Here is a 20872-nt window from a genome sequence, read left to right as displayed (position 1 = left end):
AAAGTTATGATTATTTTTATGAATGGTGATGGTTGACTTGATGGTCAACAAATCACTTTAAGGGCCTTTGCGCGACCTCTAAACTTCAATATTTTGGCCTGAAATTCTGAGGCTACTCTTTTTTTGCCATAAAAAAACGTTTGGGCACATGAATTCAAGGTTTCGAAAACATTCGAAAAATAAGCCGCACCCTTTGGAGCACTCCTTCCACTCCTCCGGTAGCTGTGGGCGCAGTTTAACCATCACCAGATAGTGGTCAGAGTCGATGTTAGCGCCACGATATGTCCTGACGTCGATAATGTCGGAGAAGTGCCGTCCATCAATCAAAACGTGGTCGATTCTCACCCTTATTCTTGTTTACGTACGAACGCGTTTTCGAACGAAAGCTGATGCGCATTCTCGTTTACGCCAGCAAAATCAAATGGGGAGACGATTCGAACGAACCGCATTCGTTCGAAAGTTTCGTTCGTCCGTAAACAAGAATAGGGGTGTCTGTCTGCAGTGGTGATCTCCAGGTGTACCGATACGGGAGGCTATGTTGGAAGTAGGTGCTGCGAATGGCCATATTCTTGGAGGCGGCGAAATCAATTAGTCGTAGGCCGTTTTCGTTCGTCAGCCGGTGAGCGCTGAACTTTCCAATAGTCGGTCTAAACTCCTCCTCTTGGCCAACCTGAGCGTTCAAATCTCCTATGATGATTTTGACGGCGTGGCTTGGGCAGCTGTCGTACTCACGTTCCAGCTGCGCGTGGAATGCGTCTTTATCATCATCAGTGCTTCCGGAGTGTGGGCTATGGACGTTGATTATGCTGAAGTTGAAGAACCGGCCTTTGATCCTCAACCTGCACATTCACTCGTTGATCGGCCTCCACCCGATCACGCGCCTTTGCATATCGCCCATCACTATGAAAGTTGTTCCCAGATCGTGTGTGTTGCCGTAGCTCTGGTAGATGATATGATTACCTCTAAACGTTCGCGCAATTGATCCCTTCCAACAAAGCTCCTGCAGCGCTACGATGCCGAATCCACGGTCCTTGAGCACATCGGCGAGTATGCGTGTGCTCCCGATGAAGTTGAGAGATTTGCAGTTCCACGAACCGAGTTTCCAATCTTCCCTAAGGTTGCTCGGAGTTGCTATTCAGAGACGCATCATGGCAGGAAATCGTACGTACTTTGGACTCCGCAAAACGCTCCGATCGAATAGAGTTCGCCGCCTTACCAAACTGACTATCTACAAAACGCTTATTAGACCGGTAGTTCTCTACGGACACGAGACCTGGACGATGCTCGTGGAGGACCAACGCGCACTGGGAGTTTTCGAAAGGAAAGTGCTGCGTACAATCTATGGTGGAGTGCAGATGGCCGACGGTACGTGGTGGAGGCGAATGAACCACGAGTTGCATCAGCTGTTGGGAGAACCATCCATCGTTCACGCCGCGAAAATCGGAAGACTGCAGTGGGCCGGGCACGTAACCAGAATGTCGGACAGTAATCCGGTGAAAATGGTTCTCGACAACGATCCGGCGGGAACAAGAAGGCGAGATGCACAGCGAGCAAGGTGGATCGATCAGGTCGAGGATGATTTGCGGACCCTCCGCAGACTGCGTGGTTAGCAAAGTGCAGCCATGGACCGAGCTGAATGAAGAACACACTCCGACCTGTCTGGTTTCCGGTCTGGTAAAAAATAAATCATCCATCTTTGAACGACATTATAAAACAGAGAGAATAGTCGTTCTATAGAGTTTGAGATCTTCCGGATGAGTACCCTGTCGTGCTGTCTGCGACTCAAACCACAAAATTAAAACTCAAACCGCAAACACTCAATACGGAAGTAACGCACAACTGTAATTTTTATTATTTCACGCATGCTGCGACGCAGCAAAGCAGAAATAATTAAAAAAATGACAGTTGTGCGTTGCTTCCGTATTGAGTGGTGTGCCCTTGAACACGCGAGTACTTTTGAGTTTGGATTCCGTGAGTAGTGTTCTTAGGCTACTTTAGTTATTCGAGCCGTTATTCGAGGTTATTGGCGCCATAATGCGAGAGTCGACACACAGAATACCACAGTTCGATGGTGGATTAGGATTCCAGAACTGGTGCTACAGAGTGAAGATGTTTCTAGATTCAGTCATCGTGTTGAACACTGTAACAGAGAAATCTCTGGCGGCTGATGCTGAAAGATCGAAGTTTGACGAAGCGAATAAAAACGCTAAGGCCTATATTGTGAGTTTCTTGGCAAACGAAGTACTGGAAGCTGTACCCGAGAAGACCTCAGCAAAAGAGATGTGGAAGGCGCTTAAAAATACATTCACAAAAAAGTCCATTGGCACTCAGAATTTACTACTCCGGAAGCAGTTAAATCGATTGAAGCTATAAGAAGGGAAATCCATGCGAGTCCATTTGTTAGTTTTCGAAGATCTCATCATGCAGTTGAAGACCGCAGGTGCAAAGATCGTTAAAGCAGATGCAGTAATCTCTTTATTTCAAACTCATCCGGTTTCATATGACTTATTAGTAACGGCTTTTTAAAATCGCACTGAGGAAGATCTTACCCTTGAAATTATCAAGCAACGATCATTGGCTGAGGAAATGAAGCAAACCGAACGTCAGGAAGATTATGGAAGACAGCAGCGTTCTCGGGACAAAAAATTATCAAGCCCAAGTATGAACCTAAGAAGTTTCAGGGAAAATGCCACAAATGCGGTATTGTGTACTCTACCTGTACTCGCAATGCACATTGATATTGTGCTCATATATACATAAGCAGTGATGTACTAGACTGAGCCGAGAAGCTATCAATATGAAGATTAATAAATATACTTCAATCTGATTTATAAGTTGAAACCACGCGGTTCATTTAATTTCACCACCTAATACGCTACCTTTACTTATCACGGTTTGAGTCTCCAGCCTTCGGCAAAGAATCTCCATTAACTCCTAAATGCGGACATAAAATGCGGAAAACGTGAAGATTTCAAAAGAAACTGCATGTCAAAACGGGACAATGAAGCAAATGTTGCAATAAAGAACGCAGTGGTTTTTACTGTAGATCGTTCAAATTCAATGGTATGGAAGTGATGATTCGCAATGATTTGGTGAAGGGCATCGAATGCAAACCAGACAATTTGGATTTCTGTGACGTATGTGTTCAAGCGAAGCAGTGTCGTGATCCATTCAATAGAACTCGTGAACGAGCAACAAGACCTTTAGAGCGAATTCATTCAGACGTCTGTGAGCCGGTTCAAGATATTGCGTCTCGTTTATGATGACCATACTCACTTTCCCGTGATATACACATTGAAGAAGAAGAGTGAAGTTTCGAGAGTACGAAGCGATGGTATCAAATACATTCTGGATAAAGATATTGCAGTAGAGCAGCGGTTCTCAACCTGGGGTACATGTACCCCTGGGGGTACCTTTGCCGAACCCAGGGGGTACCTCGGGTAAAAATGCGTAATGGCGGATGAATTACAATTTTAATTAAAACCTGGAAGACTCCTTTCGAGTGACCCGGAAGCCTAAATTTAAGCTGGAAGGGAGCTCTCGATACTGCACATCAAATTAATTATATACTGTCGTCATGCAACAAGTAAATTTTCAACAAGAAAGAACAATCAACGTAGGCGTCACCTGAAAAGACTAAATTCTGTTTTGCGTGTTATTGGTGTTATATTGCTTTCAAAAAATTGCTTGCTAAGAGTTTCATTTTCGGCTCACACTGACAGCTAGATTTCGGTTCGGCTTGACACACACATTTTTCGTATCGGTTTCTCCCTCCCAGATTTCGGTTTCGGTTCGAAAACTTTCTTCCAAGAGGCCCGGAAGCCTTCTTTTTAGCTTTTTCTTTAAACTTTTTTTTTCTTTTATCCTTTTTTTGAGAACCCTCGGAAGACTTTTTTCAAGAGATTCGAAAGGCTCTTTTCAACAGTCTCTAAAGCCCCCTTTTAAGAGACTCGGAAAGCCTGAAAGACTCCTTTCAATGGGTCTGGAAGCCCCCTTTCAAGAAGTTCGGAGGTCTTCTTTTAAGCATTTTCTTTAAACTTTATTTCTTCTTTTCTCCTTTTTTTAAAATCCTCGAAAGGGTGTTTCCAAGAGGCTCGGCTCCTATCAACATGCTCGAAAGCCTTCTCGAAATCCTCCTTTCAAGAGGTTTGGAAGCCTCATTTTAAGAGGTTTGGAAGCCTCCTTTCAAGAGGCCCGGAAGCCTCCTTTCAAGAGGCCCGGAAGCCTCCTTTCAATAGGCCCGGAAGCCTCCTTTAAGAGGCCCGGAAGCCTCCTTTCGAGAGGCCCGGAAGCCTCCTTTCAAGAGGCCCGGAAGCCTCCTTTCAAGAGGCCCGGAAGCCTCCTTTCAAGAGGCCTGGAAGCCTCCTTTCAAGAGGCCCGGAAGCCTCCTTTCAAGAGGCCCGGAAGCCTCCTTTCAAGAGGCCCGGAAGCCTCCTTTCAAGAGGCCCGGAAGCCTCCTTTCAAGAGGCCCGGAAGCCTCCTTTCAAGAGGCCGGAAGCCTCCTTTCAAGAGGCCCGGAAGCCTCCTTTCAAGAGACCCGGAAGCCTCTTTCAAGAGGCCCGGAAGCCTCCTTTCAAGAGGCCGGAAGCCCCCTTCCAAGAGGCCGGAAGCCTCCTTTCAAGAGGGCCGGAAGCCTCCTTTCAAGAGGCCCGGAAGCCTCCTTTCAAGAGGCCGGAAGCCTCCTTTCAAGAGGCCCGTAAGCCTCCTTTCAAGAGGCCCGGAAGCCTCCTTTCAAGAGGCCTGGAAGCCTCCTTTCAAGAGGCCCGGAAGCCTCCTTTCAAGAGCCAGAAGCCTCCTTTCAAGAGGCCCGGAAGCCTCCTTTCAAAGGGCCTGGAAGCCTCCTTTCAAGAGGCCCGGAAGCCTCCTTTCAAGAGGCCTGGAAGCCTCCTTTCAAGAGGCCCGGAAGCCTCCTTTCAAGAGGCCCGGAAGCCTCCTTTCAAGAGGCCCGGAAGCCTCCTTTCAAGAGGCCCGGAAGCCTCCTTTCAAGAGGCCCGGAAGCCTCCTTTCAAGAGGCCCGGAAGCCTCCTTTCAAGAGGCCCGGAAGCCTCCTTTCAAGAGGCCCGGAAGCCTCCTTTCAAGGGGCCCGGAAGCCTCCTTTCAAGGGGCCCGGAAGCCTCCTTTCAAGAGGCCCGGAAGCCTCCTTTCAAGGGGCCCGGAAGTCTCCTTTCAAGAGGACCGAAAACCTTCTTTTAAGCTTATTTCTTTAATCTTTCTTTTTTCTTTTCTCTTTTTTAAGAGGCTCGGTAAGCTCTTTTCAACAGGTTCGAAAAACTCCTTTTAAGAGGCTTGGTTGTCTCATTTCAAGAAGTTCGAAAACCTCCTTTCGGAAGCCACCTTTCAAGATGCTAGGAAACTCTTCCTTAAAGAGGCTCGGAATTATTTTTCCAAGAGGCTTGGAAACATACTTTCAAGCGGCTCATAGGCATCCTTTCATGCTCCTTTTAAGTGACTCGAGAACCGCCTTTCAAGAGACTTGGAAGGTTATTTTTAAGAGGCGTGGAATCTCACTTTCAAAAGGCTCGGAAGCCTCCATTAGCCAAAAAAGTTCTGTAGGAAGCTCGATGTATGACCTTAATTTGAATTGAGAAGTTCCACAAAAAATGAAAATTTCAGCAAAGTTTATGAAGAGCCATATATTTCGTAAGTTTTCATTTTTCATATACAGTAGCCGTTCGATAACTGCAACGCATTCTAGACGTCAAACGGTTGTCAATCGACGTCAGATGCAATAAAAGTGCATCTAAATGTGCATCCCAATGCAGCTGTCATCAAGTCTGACATCAGTTTGAAGTTTAGCGGTCCGATAACTGCAAAACTGTTGCAACTATCGAATTGCAGTTAAAAAGCATTGCAGTTAAATGACTTGCAGTTATCGAACGTCTACTGTACTTATCTTATGAGTTACGCTTTTTTGCATTTACAGCATAAAAACAGAGGGGGTACCTCAATTAATGCAAAAGTTGGAAGGGGTACCTCTCAAGAAAAAGGTTGAGAACCGCTGCAGTAGAGAATCGGTCAAGGGTGTGAGTAACTGTCAAATGTCCAGAAACAATATTATGTGCGGAAAGGAATTCAACTTGAGACGACCGTGGCGTATACACCTCAACAAAATGGGGTTTCTGAACGGTTCAACCGAACCGTTGTGGAGAAGATACGAGCAATGCTGTTTGAATCCAAGGTACCGAAATACATGGTTTATCTTATTAACCGAAGTCCAACCGCCGCTCTTCCGAAGTCTGTATGTCCTACCGAATGCTGGTGCAAACAGAAGCCATTGAGAAGTTCAGAGTTTTTGACTGCAAAGTATTTGCCTGGATCCCAAGTCACCAACAAGGAAAACTAGACCTCATAGGTCGTGAGACTATTATAATCGGGTATGCAGCAAATGGTTACCGTTTATGGGACAAGTCATCAAGACGAATGATTATCGCTCGTGACGTCAAATTCGATGGAACTTGCTTTCCGTACAGCGTAAATATCGAAGATAAACCTGATGCTCCTCTAGCAATTCTACTACTCGACGAACAAGAGGGGGAGAAGTCTCAGATAAACGTGGCAATTACAAATTATGTAACCAATGAAGTAGAAACGGATGAAAGTATTCCTGAAAATAATGAAAGTCTTGAGTCGATCTAAACTCCGTTTATGACTAAGTGTTAATTGGTCGAGGTTCTGTCAATCCGCACCAAGCGGCTTTTTGACTGACTTGTGATATTTTGTTAGCAAAAGGAAAACGGAAAAATATTTCAAGTCAATTCATGAATACATTTGTTGTAGGAGATCTTCAGTTATAGCGTTGAACGATGCCCGACATGATTTGTGATTAAGTGAATCTGTTACACGAAAAGTTTGTTATCTAGTCGACCAAAAAAATCATTTGAACACACAAGCATCCACCACGAGGTCATCCGACCAAATATTTTGCGATTGAACAGTTTTTCACAAACTATGAACACAAAGCGGATGTCAAATTTTCTTACAATTCTGCATCTGACATTCCACTCCCCTTTCTCACAAAAGGGGTTTTCAGCGTCCCGTAAAATCTGTAAGCTAGCGCTGAATTGGAATCCAAATTGTTATTTCATGGCATTTCTTTGGCAAAAAAATACTTAGAATTCAAAGGCAAGAACCAGTTGGAGCAAGTCAAAGATTATTGCGAGCGAAAATATAAGAAATATATTTTTTATTTTTTGTTCAACATTTACAGCAACACAACAGATTTTGCAGCATACAACAGAAAAAGAGCCAGTCTCAAGCAATTGTGCCAAAAATCTTGTCATACAGGTTCGATCGATCTATGCGCAATTTAAAATTCAAATTCCCGTGTGCAGCGAAACCAAAATGAAAATCATAATTTAGACACACCTCTATTTCTAAAGTAAGCCCAAAATCGCATTTAAAGACGCATTTTGAACTGGTTTCCAAAGTTCAAAACCTATCCAACATATTCGGGACCCGATTTTCTTCGGCACACTAACACCAGGGAACTTCAATGAAAGCTTTCTATTTAGGTGAGCTTTTCACCCATCTCCAACGATCCAAACGACGTCGGCCATAACAACACGATCATCCGATCGTGCCGCCCCCACAAGTCCCATCGCGTCCGTTCACATCTCGCTTCTTAAAATCTCCTGTCGTTCCCTCGGGTCCGGTCTGGTCCGGATCAGCGCGCGCGTCGCCCATCGAAACGACGACGACGACGACGAAGTGTGGGCCTTTAAAAGCGCAGCCCGGCTTCGGACGGTGGATTAGTTCAACAGTGGATAGCATCGAAGCGTGTAACGGAAATAGTAGAGCTTTATTTCTTTCGCATCAAGCGGCTCTCAGCTGAAGGAAATTGACAACTATTGACTGTTTCAGTAGCAGTGGTGTATGGTCATCGGAAGGATTGAGGACTGAGTCGCTGATCGCTCAACCAGAAGTGGCGAATTAATTGAACAAGGACTATAAAATGCTAGAGGTTTTCCTGTGTAGCCGAGAATTGTCGGATATTGTAGTAGCTGTCGTCCTCCCTCAATGAATAGTGGATTATTCAGTGATATCTAATTTATGTGAGGCATTCTACGCGTCATTTGTGGCTCGGAAGAGAAAAGTGACTCTGATTAGGAGAAACAAGAGAAAGGTGCAATAGACTGAGCGCAAGCAGTGTAGTGAAGTATATCTGAGGTGCACAATAAAGTCTAAACACCTCGTTAAAAAAGGACCTAGAACTTTTTTAAATTATAAGTTGGTAGACGGAAACCGGCCTAAACAAAACCAGTGTTGGTGACTATGAAAGATTTGAAAGATCTTTCCTCGCTTCAGTTAAATACTCACAACGCAGTCAAAAGCAGTGGAAGCGGTAGTAGCAGCGCCAAACGCACCAAATGGAACGTTCCCATTACTGACTTCGCCCGGCTCACTCACAATCCAATCAGAGCCATTGTCGAAGGTTTGAAGATTGTGCCGAATCCGGACAAGCAACTTATTGCCCTCTCGATTGGTAAGTCTTTACTGCACTGTATCATCAATCTATGTATAATGTGACACCGGCCACACCAGGTAATCACCACTGACGAGTCGGTTCCTCAAAGCTACCGACCGATCGGTCGCAGTCATAATGGTTTCCAGAATGTTCGATCGGCTGGAGGGTACCCCTATAGCAACACATTTATCGGGTGGGCGCTTGGGTCTCGGACATCTCGAAAATATTCCATCCAAACACGACCGGTTTTTATCGATACAAGTAGGTAAATGAGCGACACTCAGCTGGTTGTTCAGTTGATGTCATTTTGATTAGTCCGGTTGAACAGAAAATGCAGTGAATTCGTTTCTACATTAGAAAATACAGAATGTAGATGTAGATTCACAGAATTAAATCTTAACCATCTCTCAACAAGAGTTTCCGATTTTAATGTGGATAGTTGATCCATGTCCTTGAATATTAAAATTTAATTAATGATGCAGTTGTATAACAATTTTATGGGTGTAAAAGGATTAAGAAACAGATTTACTGTTGTGAGACGATCATTGGTTTCCAAGGCGGTCCACATTATACGATAATTATAGAATCTCAATAATCTCCACTGATTTCATGGTATTTTCACATTTGAATAGAAATTCATCAAAGTGATTATCAAAGGATTCGGTTGGATAAGTTTATAGAATATCCCCAAGAAGAATTTACATACGTTATGAAAAAATATTAGCAAATAAATTTTAGCAAAAATATACGCAATCTTCTTCTTCTTATTGGGATTACATCCCCCACTGAGACATTGCCACATCTCAGCTCGAACCCAATCATTGTCAACATAGTCGTGCGCGTATTTTACCGCACGGCTAAAAAGGCTCCACATGACGAAGTATTTCTTTACTTTTCCAATCTTTGCATGATTTAATCAAACAAAACATGGTATATAATACCATACTGGACAATTAGATAATTAGATTAGAATTAGATAACACCTACCTTCAATAATTCTGTGTGCCAAAAATGTCTTCAATGTGGAAAACAAAAGTCTAATTGTTTTTTTAAGAAAACTTGTATAAAATATCAGGAAAAAAAAGTCAGGGAATATGATGAAATAATAGCAGCACGGAAAAATCCGTATATGGATATCAAACTTCATGGCTTGGCGAGACAATGATTACAGAAATATTTTCAATATGATAGTGTCCATTTGCTTTCCTTATATTGGCAGCCTCTGATAAAGGGGTCAGTTTTGAAACCGACCGGAACCATGTGTAACATTTTATGTTTCTGCATATGCATACGCATCAAAGAAATATTTTAGGGACTTACAGCAGACTCTCTCAAATTTACTCAAATTTGTAACAGGTTCCGGATGTCGGGGCCCTCCTTAGCCGTGCGGTAAGACGTGCGGCTACAAAGCAAGACCATGCTGGGGGTGGCTGGGTTCGATTCCCGGTGCCGGTCTAGGCAATTTTTGGATTGGAAATTGTCTCGACTTCCCTGGGCATAAAAGTATCATCGTGTTAGCCTCATGATATACGAATGCAAGAATGGTAACCTGGCTTAAAAACCTCGCAGTTAATAACTGTGGAAGTGCTTAATGAATACTAAGCTGCGAGGCGGCTCTGTCCCAGTGTTGGGGATATAATGCCAATAAGAAGATAAGAAGAAGTCTGTCAAAGTTGCTGAAAATCAACAAATAATTTGCCGAAACCCAGCTAACAAACCTCATTTTTGACGGTATATCAGTTTTTTATTTTGCTGGGCACACGGCTGTGCAGATTTTGCCGAGCTGCAGAAATAAAAACTAGGTATGTGGACTCAGAAGTTATGGCCAAAATACTGTTTTTATACAGTCAACACGCTAAAAAATCTCACTAAATTTATTTTATTAATTCAATACACGAGAATGGCACTTACGCCGCTGGGTAGATTAATCAGGATTTTATGCTGTTTATGGTCAAAAAATGTATTAGTTATTAATGTTTAGACATAAACATAGCCATCTGCTGACATGATTTGTGTGTTATTCCTGAAATGTAAAATTTAACGCAGTTCGAAAAGTTAACAGCAATTACCTCACCATATTTGTTGCCGATTAAATGGAACGCAACATTGTCTTCATCATAGGAGTGTACGGTAGCGTAGTTGCACATAACATATGGGCATCTTTGCCGCAAAATGTGGTCCTTCCATGATTTTGGAACGCTAGCGAACCTAGCAGTGGAAGTCAAGCTTTACTGAACAACGTGCATGAGACAGAGCAGTATCGCATGCTTTGCTGTTTCTTTCTTTCACCTTGGATAAACGGGAGTGCCGTTCGTTGATTGTTGATACATAAAAGCCTACTTTGAAAATTCCAGTTTGTTCTATGATGCCTTCTATGTTGCTTCGTGGGAAATATCAGTGCAACAATGGTCGAAAATTTCAAACGAGCTTTATTATATTTTTCCCCGATAAAATATTTTGAAACAACTCTTAATTGATAGTTTGGAATGTAAACTAACGTTTGGTGAGGAAAAATCCGAGGTGCATTGAAGTTACATAAATAATTTTCCGCTTCGGACACGGCGTGCGCTGTCGATCTTGTGCTGATAACGAATGTAATCAATGTGCGAACAACTGTGCGGCGCTGTGCATTTGTTTCCACATTCGTCAAATTTTAATGATTTTATCACGCCACGTTGACATCACTAGTTGCGTTACCGATGAAATTGAATACGTCTTTTTGCCTTTCTCGTATACTAAGTATACGGAAAGGCTATAGAACTGCTTCAAAACCGAACTTTTTATAGAAGGCTCGGAGACCCATAGTGTTATATACCAATCGACTCAGCTCGACGAATTGAGGTGATGTCTGTATGTGTGTATGTATGTGTGTGTGTGTACAAAAATATGAGACACGTTTTTGGGCATTTAGCATCATCCGATTTGCTCGCAACAAGTTGTAACATGTGGTGTGTCTGTCATTTCGAGATGTGTGAGATTTTCGCGTTTTTGTTCCGTATTATAAATGTAGTAAGACACCAAAAAAACATTTGAATATGCGTGAAGCATCACAACCATCCATCACCCACCGGAAAGGATGCAGCCACACCACAAACCAGTTCCGCTATTAACTACCAGTCGCAGCATCACGGAAAAATGGGCGGCCATTGGGGGGTGGCGTAGAAGGCGCCATGATAAGCGAAAAGTTCGGAGGGGAAATTAACTTGGTCGAGGGTTCTGGAAGGATATGCGCCATTGCTTGGAATCATTTTGAAAGCGATATCCAAACACGACAGACGTCTAAACATTTATAGAAAGCATCAATTAGAAGCACTTTCCCTAATGTGCTCGCAGGACCCCTTTTTGTTCTTCGGTTGGATTTTCCTTACTTGTTACCTGTGTCTCCGGACCGTGTGGACTCGAAGAACGTCCAGTGACGCGTTAGAGTTCCGGCCACAAGTGCGGTAGTAAGTTCCGAGCCGCTATTCCTGCTCGAGAAGGTCCGAAGCAGCCTTGTCCGTGGGAGCCGCCATTTTGCTTGAAGGGCCGTGACGCCGTCGAACCCATCCGCGAGCGACTCGGTCAAGGAGCAGCTCCGCTGCGAAGAGACAAGCGATCATCGCCTGCTTGGAGGAGAAACGGAGGAAAGGCGTGTGAAGGTGGTGAAACGGTGAAGGGGCCCCTTCAACAGAAGAAGCGTAGCAAGAAAGGATAGTGAGAAGGTATGAGATAGCTATTAAGAAAGTGGAAGTTAAGGTACCTGTGTGCTGAATAAAGTGGGTGAATTTGCTAACGGTATTCAGGTGTTTTCTTGGTCGCGAGAGAATCAAGCGCGTATGCCGACCCTGAGGTTATGAGGAGGGGAGTCTCATGTGTGCCGAATTGAGGGCTGCCCCACTAGTTACAAAGTTGCATTCGACGCGTAATGCAGTCCCATTGGATCCTATTTAAAATTAGATCGATCGAACTTTGCGTTTCAGAGTTATGGCCAAAAAACTGTTTTAACGTGCAACAAAAAAAGCAAAATGCTCTGCTCTAGATTCGAACTCGGGACCTCTGAAACGGGAAGCGGTTACTACACCACTGTACCATCGATACACATAACATGTGAGAAGATACGTACAAATATAAATCATCGAATTAGGCATATATTCATTGCCTCTATAAGCAACAAAATTTATCATGCTAGGGTATCGTTTCCTATACTGGAAGTATTAATGGATCGAGAAAAGAAAATATTATTTTTTTCTCGTTGGTTATTAAAATATACAGTTTCAATACATTAACTTAGAACAAAATGCCGTGGTGAGTATAAACCGTTTGGCAGCGCAGTATCATTACCGTCGTTCGGGGTGACATTGGGCCTAGGGGGTAAGATTGGGCCAAAAACGAAAAATGTTTCAACTCCTAATATCTCAGAAACTGTTACGAATTTTGATGAAAACTTCAAACGGTTCGAAAATATATTAAAATTCACGTCTAGGAAATCACAAAACAAATTCCAAGGATTAATTGTGCTTGTACCATAATGCTTGGAATTTGAAGGTAAAACTATTGATCGAATGAACCCGTATTAAAATAGTGTCAGTAATGCCCAACAAATCTATTACATGACTAAATTTTAGATCGATGGATACCTGGTGATCATGTTACGATAATCTGTTTGTTGTTTTATCGAATTTTATGAATATTTATTTAGCGGTCTTGCTTTTTCGTAGCAACGAGCAATGCATGCTAAAAAGGGGTGAGATTGGGCCAAGCCTTTGGTTGATTTGCCATACATAGTTGGTAAAAGCCGTAATGTAGGCAATTATTTTTTTTTTGAACGATTGAATCGTTGCATCGTCACCGCTGAACTTTATTGTATGTGGCCCAATGTCACCCCCTGTGAGGGGTGAGAATGGGCCAATTTTAAACAACATATAACTTTGAAGAATTTCTCTCATTTATTATTTTTTCTCCACACAGTGGTAAATTTATTGTTCAAGCTTGTACCTAACTAATTACAACTTGATTCCAATATTAACTACTAGAGCTTTGTAACATTTACTTGGAGCATACCACATTTTGGCCCAATGACACCCCCGTAGACGGTACTTGACACTTTACCGGTCGCTATTAACGCGCTGCTAAAACAGTAGCGCAACTGACAGGTGATCAAATTTGGTAGCGCGATAACAGCGCTGCTATTTGATGGGCTATTAAACGTCACCGGTACGGAATGCAGCCACCAAAATGATAACCGAAAATAGCGGCACCGGTCGAAAAAGAGTGACTAAACTAAAATGCTAGAGCAGCGAGGGTGATCAAAACACTCGCACCCAGTAATGATGCTCTAATATATAAACTATTGAAACCGCTTGGATATGCTGTTCATTTATTGGAGATAAAAGTAGATTCACTATGATGCGAGGAAATCAATGCAAAATTATAATAACATAATTACATCCAAACTTAAATAAACATATGTGTATAATAATGTGAAATATCAATAAGAAACCCACAGGTTACGGGTGCCCTATGGAAATTACTATCAAGCGCTAAGAAAAGCACAAATACCCTATATAACAGCCTGTAAATAATCCTCATGTAGCAATTTCAAAAAGCATCGTGTTTTGTTCAACACGTTCAACGCTCTCCCGTACGAATGCGCCTAAAAGAAGGAATGGCAATGTGCCGTCGCGCAGTGGTGGTCCCTCATACAAATGCTCGACTAAACCTACGATTGCGCTTAAAATTTAGCAACAGTAAATTTTGTAACGCTGAATTCATTTTGAAATTTAAATAGTTATCCGACATATGCTATGCTATCCAAAGACTTACGGAAGCCCATGACTTAGGATCTGCAGCCACAGTAGCGTCTTAGTTCTAACCTTGAAACAGTAAATCCGCTTTGATGCAGCAAGGCGCAATTCGCCAAACTAACCACTGTTAAGTAGATAAAATATATTTCAATGCATGATATCAGTTTTTTCCGAATCTTTCCCGATAACAAATTTAGTCAAATTTGATTTTCCCATACATATATGTTTAGGAGATACTTTACAGCATCAACTTGAACCAAGTCAGCAAAAATTAAATTTACCAACTACAATTAACAAATTGAGGAATTATCCTTGACTAAATGTGCAAAATTAAAATAATATCAGCTTCACGAAAGAACGATTTGTTTTAGGTTTTGTCTGGGTTTCCGCCACTGTGGATGGATCGGCTTAACCATCGTAGCATCAGCGGCAAGCCGTGCTCCTGTTCTATTTTTACGCAAAGGCGTGCTTCATCCTTTGTGGCGTTCAATCGGTTCAATCAGCATATTGGAGCGCAGCTGGTGTGCGTGAGGACGCTATGCAAGCACATTTCGGCGGGGACGAACGGCACTGCATTCGCTTCAGTATTGCGAGAAAATCAGCCTATTGACATCCTATTGTTTAGCCCATCGCCAAATCGTAGCCAGGATGTCCCGGGCAGCCCGGTGGCATCCCTATCTCACACAATAGGTTTGTTTTGCAGCCAACATTGCGCGACCGTATCCCACTGACAGTTCTGTATCCTAATGAGAATCAAATGTGATGTTTGTAAACAAAACACATACTATCATGAATTTTACACTGAGATGTTGGCTGCAAAAACATGGCGTCGTGCCACCCACCTGGTCCCGGGCTATAATTTTTTTCATACTGCGTTTCAATGATGACAGCGGTCTATGTCTATTGATGATGATGACACCGCGCTTGTCACCGGCTCGGAGAAAATAGAAAAATTCGAACGAGGGTCCGACGGTCGACCGTCGGAAAGTTGTTCCGCAAACGTCAAATCACTTGATGCAAGGAAAATAATGTTGGTTGATTTTTTCGGTGTGAATGTTGATTATTGAAATCAAAGAAAATATGTAACTTTAAACGAGTGTTACGTGCCGCTATACACTACCCGCCAAAAGTATGGAAGCGCAAAAATAAGTATTGCAACACCTGCTTTGAATATTGCAACACTTCGAAAAGTTTAGCATCACTCCGGAACTAACACATTCGTGAAGATTTATCGTCGGATCCATTACATTTAGAATGGTGGAACCTTCCACAAAATTTATCACGGCGATAAGTGCATTGCGAAAGAGGACAATTTAGCTCTTTGGAGTGCCCTGGCCACCAGGTAGACCGCGGATTATCCGGATTCTGAACCACGTGTGAAGTCACCGCTTAATACATTTATTCATTCTAGCGACATGCCAAATGTTCATCATCTTTCGTAATCACAATATGACAGAAAAATCTATTTTGTTTCTGCTAACAATCATTAAAGAAAACTGTTGAGTACATATCGATTCTCAACTTATGTATTTATGTTTCATTTCCTACCTCCATCATCTAAAGTTCAGACCTGAATTCTTTCAAATATTCCAAATAATCAGATGGATTCAATTGCAGAAATGTCATGAATATAAAAAAAACAATACACAGCATTAGGTTCCATTGATTATTAGCATGGGAAATATTAAATACAAAATTTTTTTTGGAGGCGCTTTGAATTTTCTAGTATTCAAAATTTTTCTTGCAATGCGTATTATACCACACACCTAGAAAATATGAGTTTTGAAAAAAAAAAGTAACACGAGGATCGAACGTAAATCCTCTGAATGAGAGCCTATCACGTTACCACTGAGCTATCTTTGTTTCTTGAGAGAGTAGTGTTCGAAGAACAAGAGGCTACGCGATTTGCAATAAATAACTATTTCACTACATCAAGATATAGGCTGCTTGTGCATACGTGCGGTAACGCACCGGGTGCTGTGCTTTGGTTCGGTAGCATATAATCTGACGTTGAAAAATATAAACCGTTTTGACTCAAGTCCCGAAAATGACTCATATTCCGAACACTCGAATTTAAATGGCTATATCAACCTTATTCCCGTGGTTCTTTCCATAGGATATTAATTTCGTTTGTAAAGCACTCGGATTCTGTAGGAGAAACTGAGTTTTGGAAGGATTCTGAGAAAATTTTCTATTTTAGGAAGTCAGTAGAAAAAGTATCCACACTTTTCTATAATCCAAATATGTTTTAGATCATTTAATAGTCTTAGTTCGATCATTGACAAACTACAGTACACTGAAGTTTTTTTTACGCGGTTTTTTTTTGCGCGGTTTTTTTTTACGCGGATATTTTTACGCGGTACCGACGTAAAAAAAAACCGCGTTATTTCAAAAAAACGACGTAAAAAAAAACCGCGCTATTTTAAAAAAACGACGTAAAAAAAAACCTATTGGGGGACTTAGAAAATTTTATATGTTGGTGCCTACTGGGGACTTAGAAGATTTTTTTATGCCGGTGCCTACTGGGGACTTAGAAAATTTTAAATTGGGACTTATAATGGACGGGGCTTCTTCCTATTTGTTTGCTAGGTGTTGTTTGTAGGTCATAGTACGCTAGTATGGATCGTTATATGGTACATGGTTTTTGTGATATGAAACCAAGAATGTGTTCCGATCTATGCTCAAGCTCATCCAAGAATCTCCTGAAATAAGGCCTTGAGATCTATGAAATAAGGCCTTGAGATCTATAAAGATCTGTCCTCTTGTTTCAAATATTTTGCTTGCTCTGTGTGACTAATAGAACAGATTGTGTTCAAAGCCTAAGTTATTGGTCATCCAAATAAATCCCGAAGCAAGGCCTTTAGATCTACACGCGTAACCAAAGATCTGTCCGCCTGTTTCAAATATGGCACATGCTCTGTGTGACTCATAGAATAGATTGTGTTCAGAGCATAAGTTCTTGATCATCCAAAATTTTCCGAAGTAAGAGAGTTCTGGGTCATCCAAAAAAATTCTGTAGTAAGGCCTTTAGATCTATACGCGTAACCAAAGATCTATCAGCCTGTTTCAAATATGGTACAAGCTCTGCGCGACTCATATAATAGATTGAGTTCAAAGCATAAGTTCTAGGTAATCCAAAATTTTCCGAAGTAAGACCTTTGGATCTCTGGATTCTGGAACCCATTTTGATGAGCTCAGCTGCGACACCATCCTTACCAGCTGCTTTATTGGTCTTTAGCTTTCTGATGGCATCCTTAACTTCCCTCAGGGTATGGGCAGAATTCCGGTGTGTAGGCGAAACGGTGATTATGCTTAAGCTGAAGAACCGGTCTTTGATCCTCAACCTGCACATTCTCTCATGAATCCGTCACCACCAGATCGCGCCTTTGAATATCGCCCATCACTATGGGGACAAGAAGGCGAGGTACGCAGCGAGCAAGATAAATCGATCAGTTGAAGATAATTTGACGACCCTCCGTGAACTGTAAGGCTGGCGACGTGCATCTACTGACCGAACTGAATGTAGAAGGATTTTGTGTACATACAATACTTTGTGAACCACAAAAAGACGAGTGGCCTAGTGGCTACCGCTTCTGCCTTATAAGCAGGACGACATGTGTGCATTTCCAGGTTCTTTCGTTTCCGACTGTATTTCTATCTTAGCTGTTTCTGTGTTTCACGTTTTACCAAAACGATTCCTACTGTTATAATCTTCCACATTAACAATTCCAAAAACCGCAAGTGACACACATGGGAGGTCGTCGCTGCATCTTTCTTAAGTAGGTGTTCAACATACCGTCCATCCCCTTCCTCAGCATTCGCAAGGACGTGGCCAAGACAGATCTCGACTATTGGAGAGTGCATTGCTTCCATATAAGAGATAGTGATTAGCCCCAAATCAATATATGTGGTAACGGATGAATGTGAAAGTGCTACTCCTATACAATAGTCCAGGCTTGTACCACCTACGAATTTGTCCGAATTGCTCAATAATAATGCTGATGCTAATAATAAAGCTAATACTACACCACTAAGAGCATGTACCATATATTAAACATGCCGATAGATCTTTGGTTACGCATGTAGATGTCAAGGCCTTACATCGGTACTTTATTGGATGGCCAATAACTTATGCTTTGAACACAGTCTATTCTATGAACCACACAGAGCATGTACCATATTTGAAAGAAGCCGATAGATCTTTGGTTACTCGTGTAAATGTAAAGGACTTACTTTGGAAGTTTTTTGGATGACCAAGAACTTATGCCCTCCTTAGCCGTGCGGTAAGACGCGCACGGCTGGGTTCGATTCCCGGTGCCGGTCTAGACAATTTTCGGATTGGAAATTGTCTCGACTTCCCTGGGCATAAAAGTATCATCGTGTTAGCCTCATGATATACGAATGCAAAAATGGTAACTTGGCTTAGAAACCTCGCAGTTGATAACTGTGGAAGTGCTTAATGAACACTAAGCTGCGAGGCGGCTCTGTCCCAGTGTGGGGATGTAATGCCAATAAGAAGAAGAAGAAGAACTTATGCTTTATACGAGGCGAACCGGTCCAAGGCCGAAAACCTCATTAATAAAGATAATAATAATAAAGAACTTATGCTTTGAAGACAGTCTATTTTATGAACCACGAAAGGCATGTACCATATTTAAAACAGGCTGATAGATCTTTGGTTACGCATGTAGATCTAAAGGCCTTACTTCAAGGATCTCTTGGATGACCAAGAACTTATGCTTTGATTACAATCTATCTTATGAGTCACATATAGCATGTAGCATATTTGAAATAGGTGGTTAAATCTTTGGTTACACGTGTAGATCTGAAGGCCTTACTTCGGAAGTTTTTTGGATGACCAAGAGCTTATGCTTTGAACACAATCTTTTCTATGAGTCACACAGAGCATGTACCGTATTTGAAACAGGCGGACAGATCTTTGGTTACGCGTGTAGATCTAAAGGCCTTGCTTCGGGATTTTTTGGATGACCAAGAACTTAGGCTTTGAACACAATCTATTCTATGAGTCACACAGAGCATGTACCATATTTGAAACAGGCTGATAGATCTTTGGTTACGCGTATAGATCTAAAGGCCTTACTTCGGATTTTTTTTTTGATGATCAATAACTTAGGCTTTGAACACAATCTATTCTATGAGTCACGTAGAGCATGTACCATATTTGAAACAGGCGAACAGATCTTTGGTTATCCGAGTAGATCTAAAGGCCTTGCTTCGGGTTTTTTTTGGATGACCAATAACTTTGGCTTTGAACACAATCTGTTCTATGAGTCACACAGAGCATGTACCATATTTGCAACCGGCGGACGGATCTTTGGTTACGCGTATAGATCCAAAGGCCTTACTTCGGAATTTTTTTGGATGACCATAACTTATGCTTTGAATACAATCTATTCTATGAGTCACGTAGAGCATGTACCATATTTGAAACAGACGGACAGATCTTTGGTTACGCGTGTAGATCTAAAGGCCTTGTTTCGGATTTTTTTTGGATGACCAATAACTTAGGCTTTGAACACAATCTTTTCTATGAGTCACTCAGAGCATGTACCATATTTGAAACAGGCTGATAGATCTTTGGTTACGCGTATAGATCTAAAGGCCTTGTTTCGGATTTTTTTTGTATGACCCAGAACGTATGCTCTGAACACAATCTATTCTATGAGTCACACAGAGCATGTACCATATTTGAAACAGGCGGACAGATCTTTGTTTACGCGTGTAGATCTAAAGGCCTTGCTTCGGGATTTATTTGGATGACCAATAACTTAGGCTTTGAACATAATCTGTTCTATGAGTCACACAGAGCATGAACCATATTTGCAACCGGCGGACGGATCTTTGGTTACGCGTATATATCCAAAGGCCTTGTTTCGGAATTTTTTTGGATGACCATGAACTTATGCTTTGAACACAATCTATTCTATGAGTCACGTAGAGCATGTACACTATTTGAAACAGGCGGACAGATCTTTGGTTACGCGTGTAGATCTAAAGGCCTTGTTTCGGAATTTTTTTGGATGACCAAGAACTTAGGCTTTGAACACAATCTTTTCTATGAGTCACTCAGAGCATGTACCTTATTTGAAACAGGCGGACAGATCTTTGGTTACGCGTGTAGATCTAAAGGCCTTGTTTCGGAATTTATTTGGATGACCAATAACTTAGGCTTTGAACACAATCTGTTCTATGAGTCACACAGAGCAAGCACCATATTTGAAACAAGAGGACAGATCTTTATAGATCTCAAGGCCTTATTTCATAGATCTCAAGGCCTTATTTCAGGAGATTCTTGGATGAGCTTGAGCATAGATCGGAACACATTCTTGGTTTCATATCACAAAAACCATGTACCATATAACGATCCATACTAGCGTACTATGACCTACAAACAACACCTAGCAAACAAATAGGAAGAAGCCCCGTCCATTATAAGTCCCAATTTAAAATTTTCTAAGTCCCCAGTAGGCACCGGCATAAAAAAATCTTCTAGGTTCCCAGTAGGCACCAACATATAAAATTTTCTAAGTCCCCCAATAGGTTTTTTTTACGTCGTTTTTTTAAAATAGCGCGGTTTTTTTTACGTCGTTTTTTTGAAATAACG

The 20872-nt window shown here is 41.9% G+C and overlaps 1 protein-coding gene across 1 annotated transcript in view; it reads left to right on the top strand.

Moving 5' to 3' along the window:
• Nucleotides 1-7733: 7733 nt before the first annotated feature.
• The window catches only part of LOC134205871 (tyrosine aminotransferase), a 37735-nt gene continuing 24596 nt past the window's right edge, over nucleotides 7734-20872 (top strand). The window contains exon 1 of the mRNA XM_062681531.1: nucleotides 7734-8482. Within this exon, the coding sequence (XP_062537515.1) occupies nucleotides 8272-8482 (211 nt within the window). The 5' untranslated portion in view covers nucleotides 7734-8271. The remainder of the gene's footprint in view (nucleotides 8483-20872) is intronic.

This window comes from Armigeres subalbatus, chromosome 1, assembly GCF_024139115.2.
Source record: "Armigeres subalbatus isolate Guangzhou_Male chromosome 1, GZ_Asu_2, whole genome shotgun sequence".
NCBI classification, from domain to species: domain Eukaryota; kingdom Metazoa; phylum Arthropoda; class Insecta; order Diptera; family Culicidae; genus Armigeres; species Armigeres subalbatus.
Note: the sequence above shows the minus strand (reverse complement) of the source record. Positions and strands in the feature narration are given on the sequence as shown.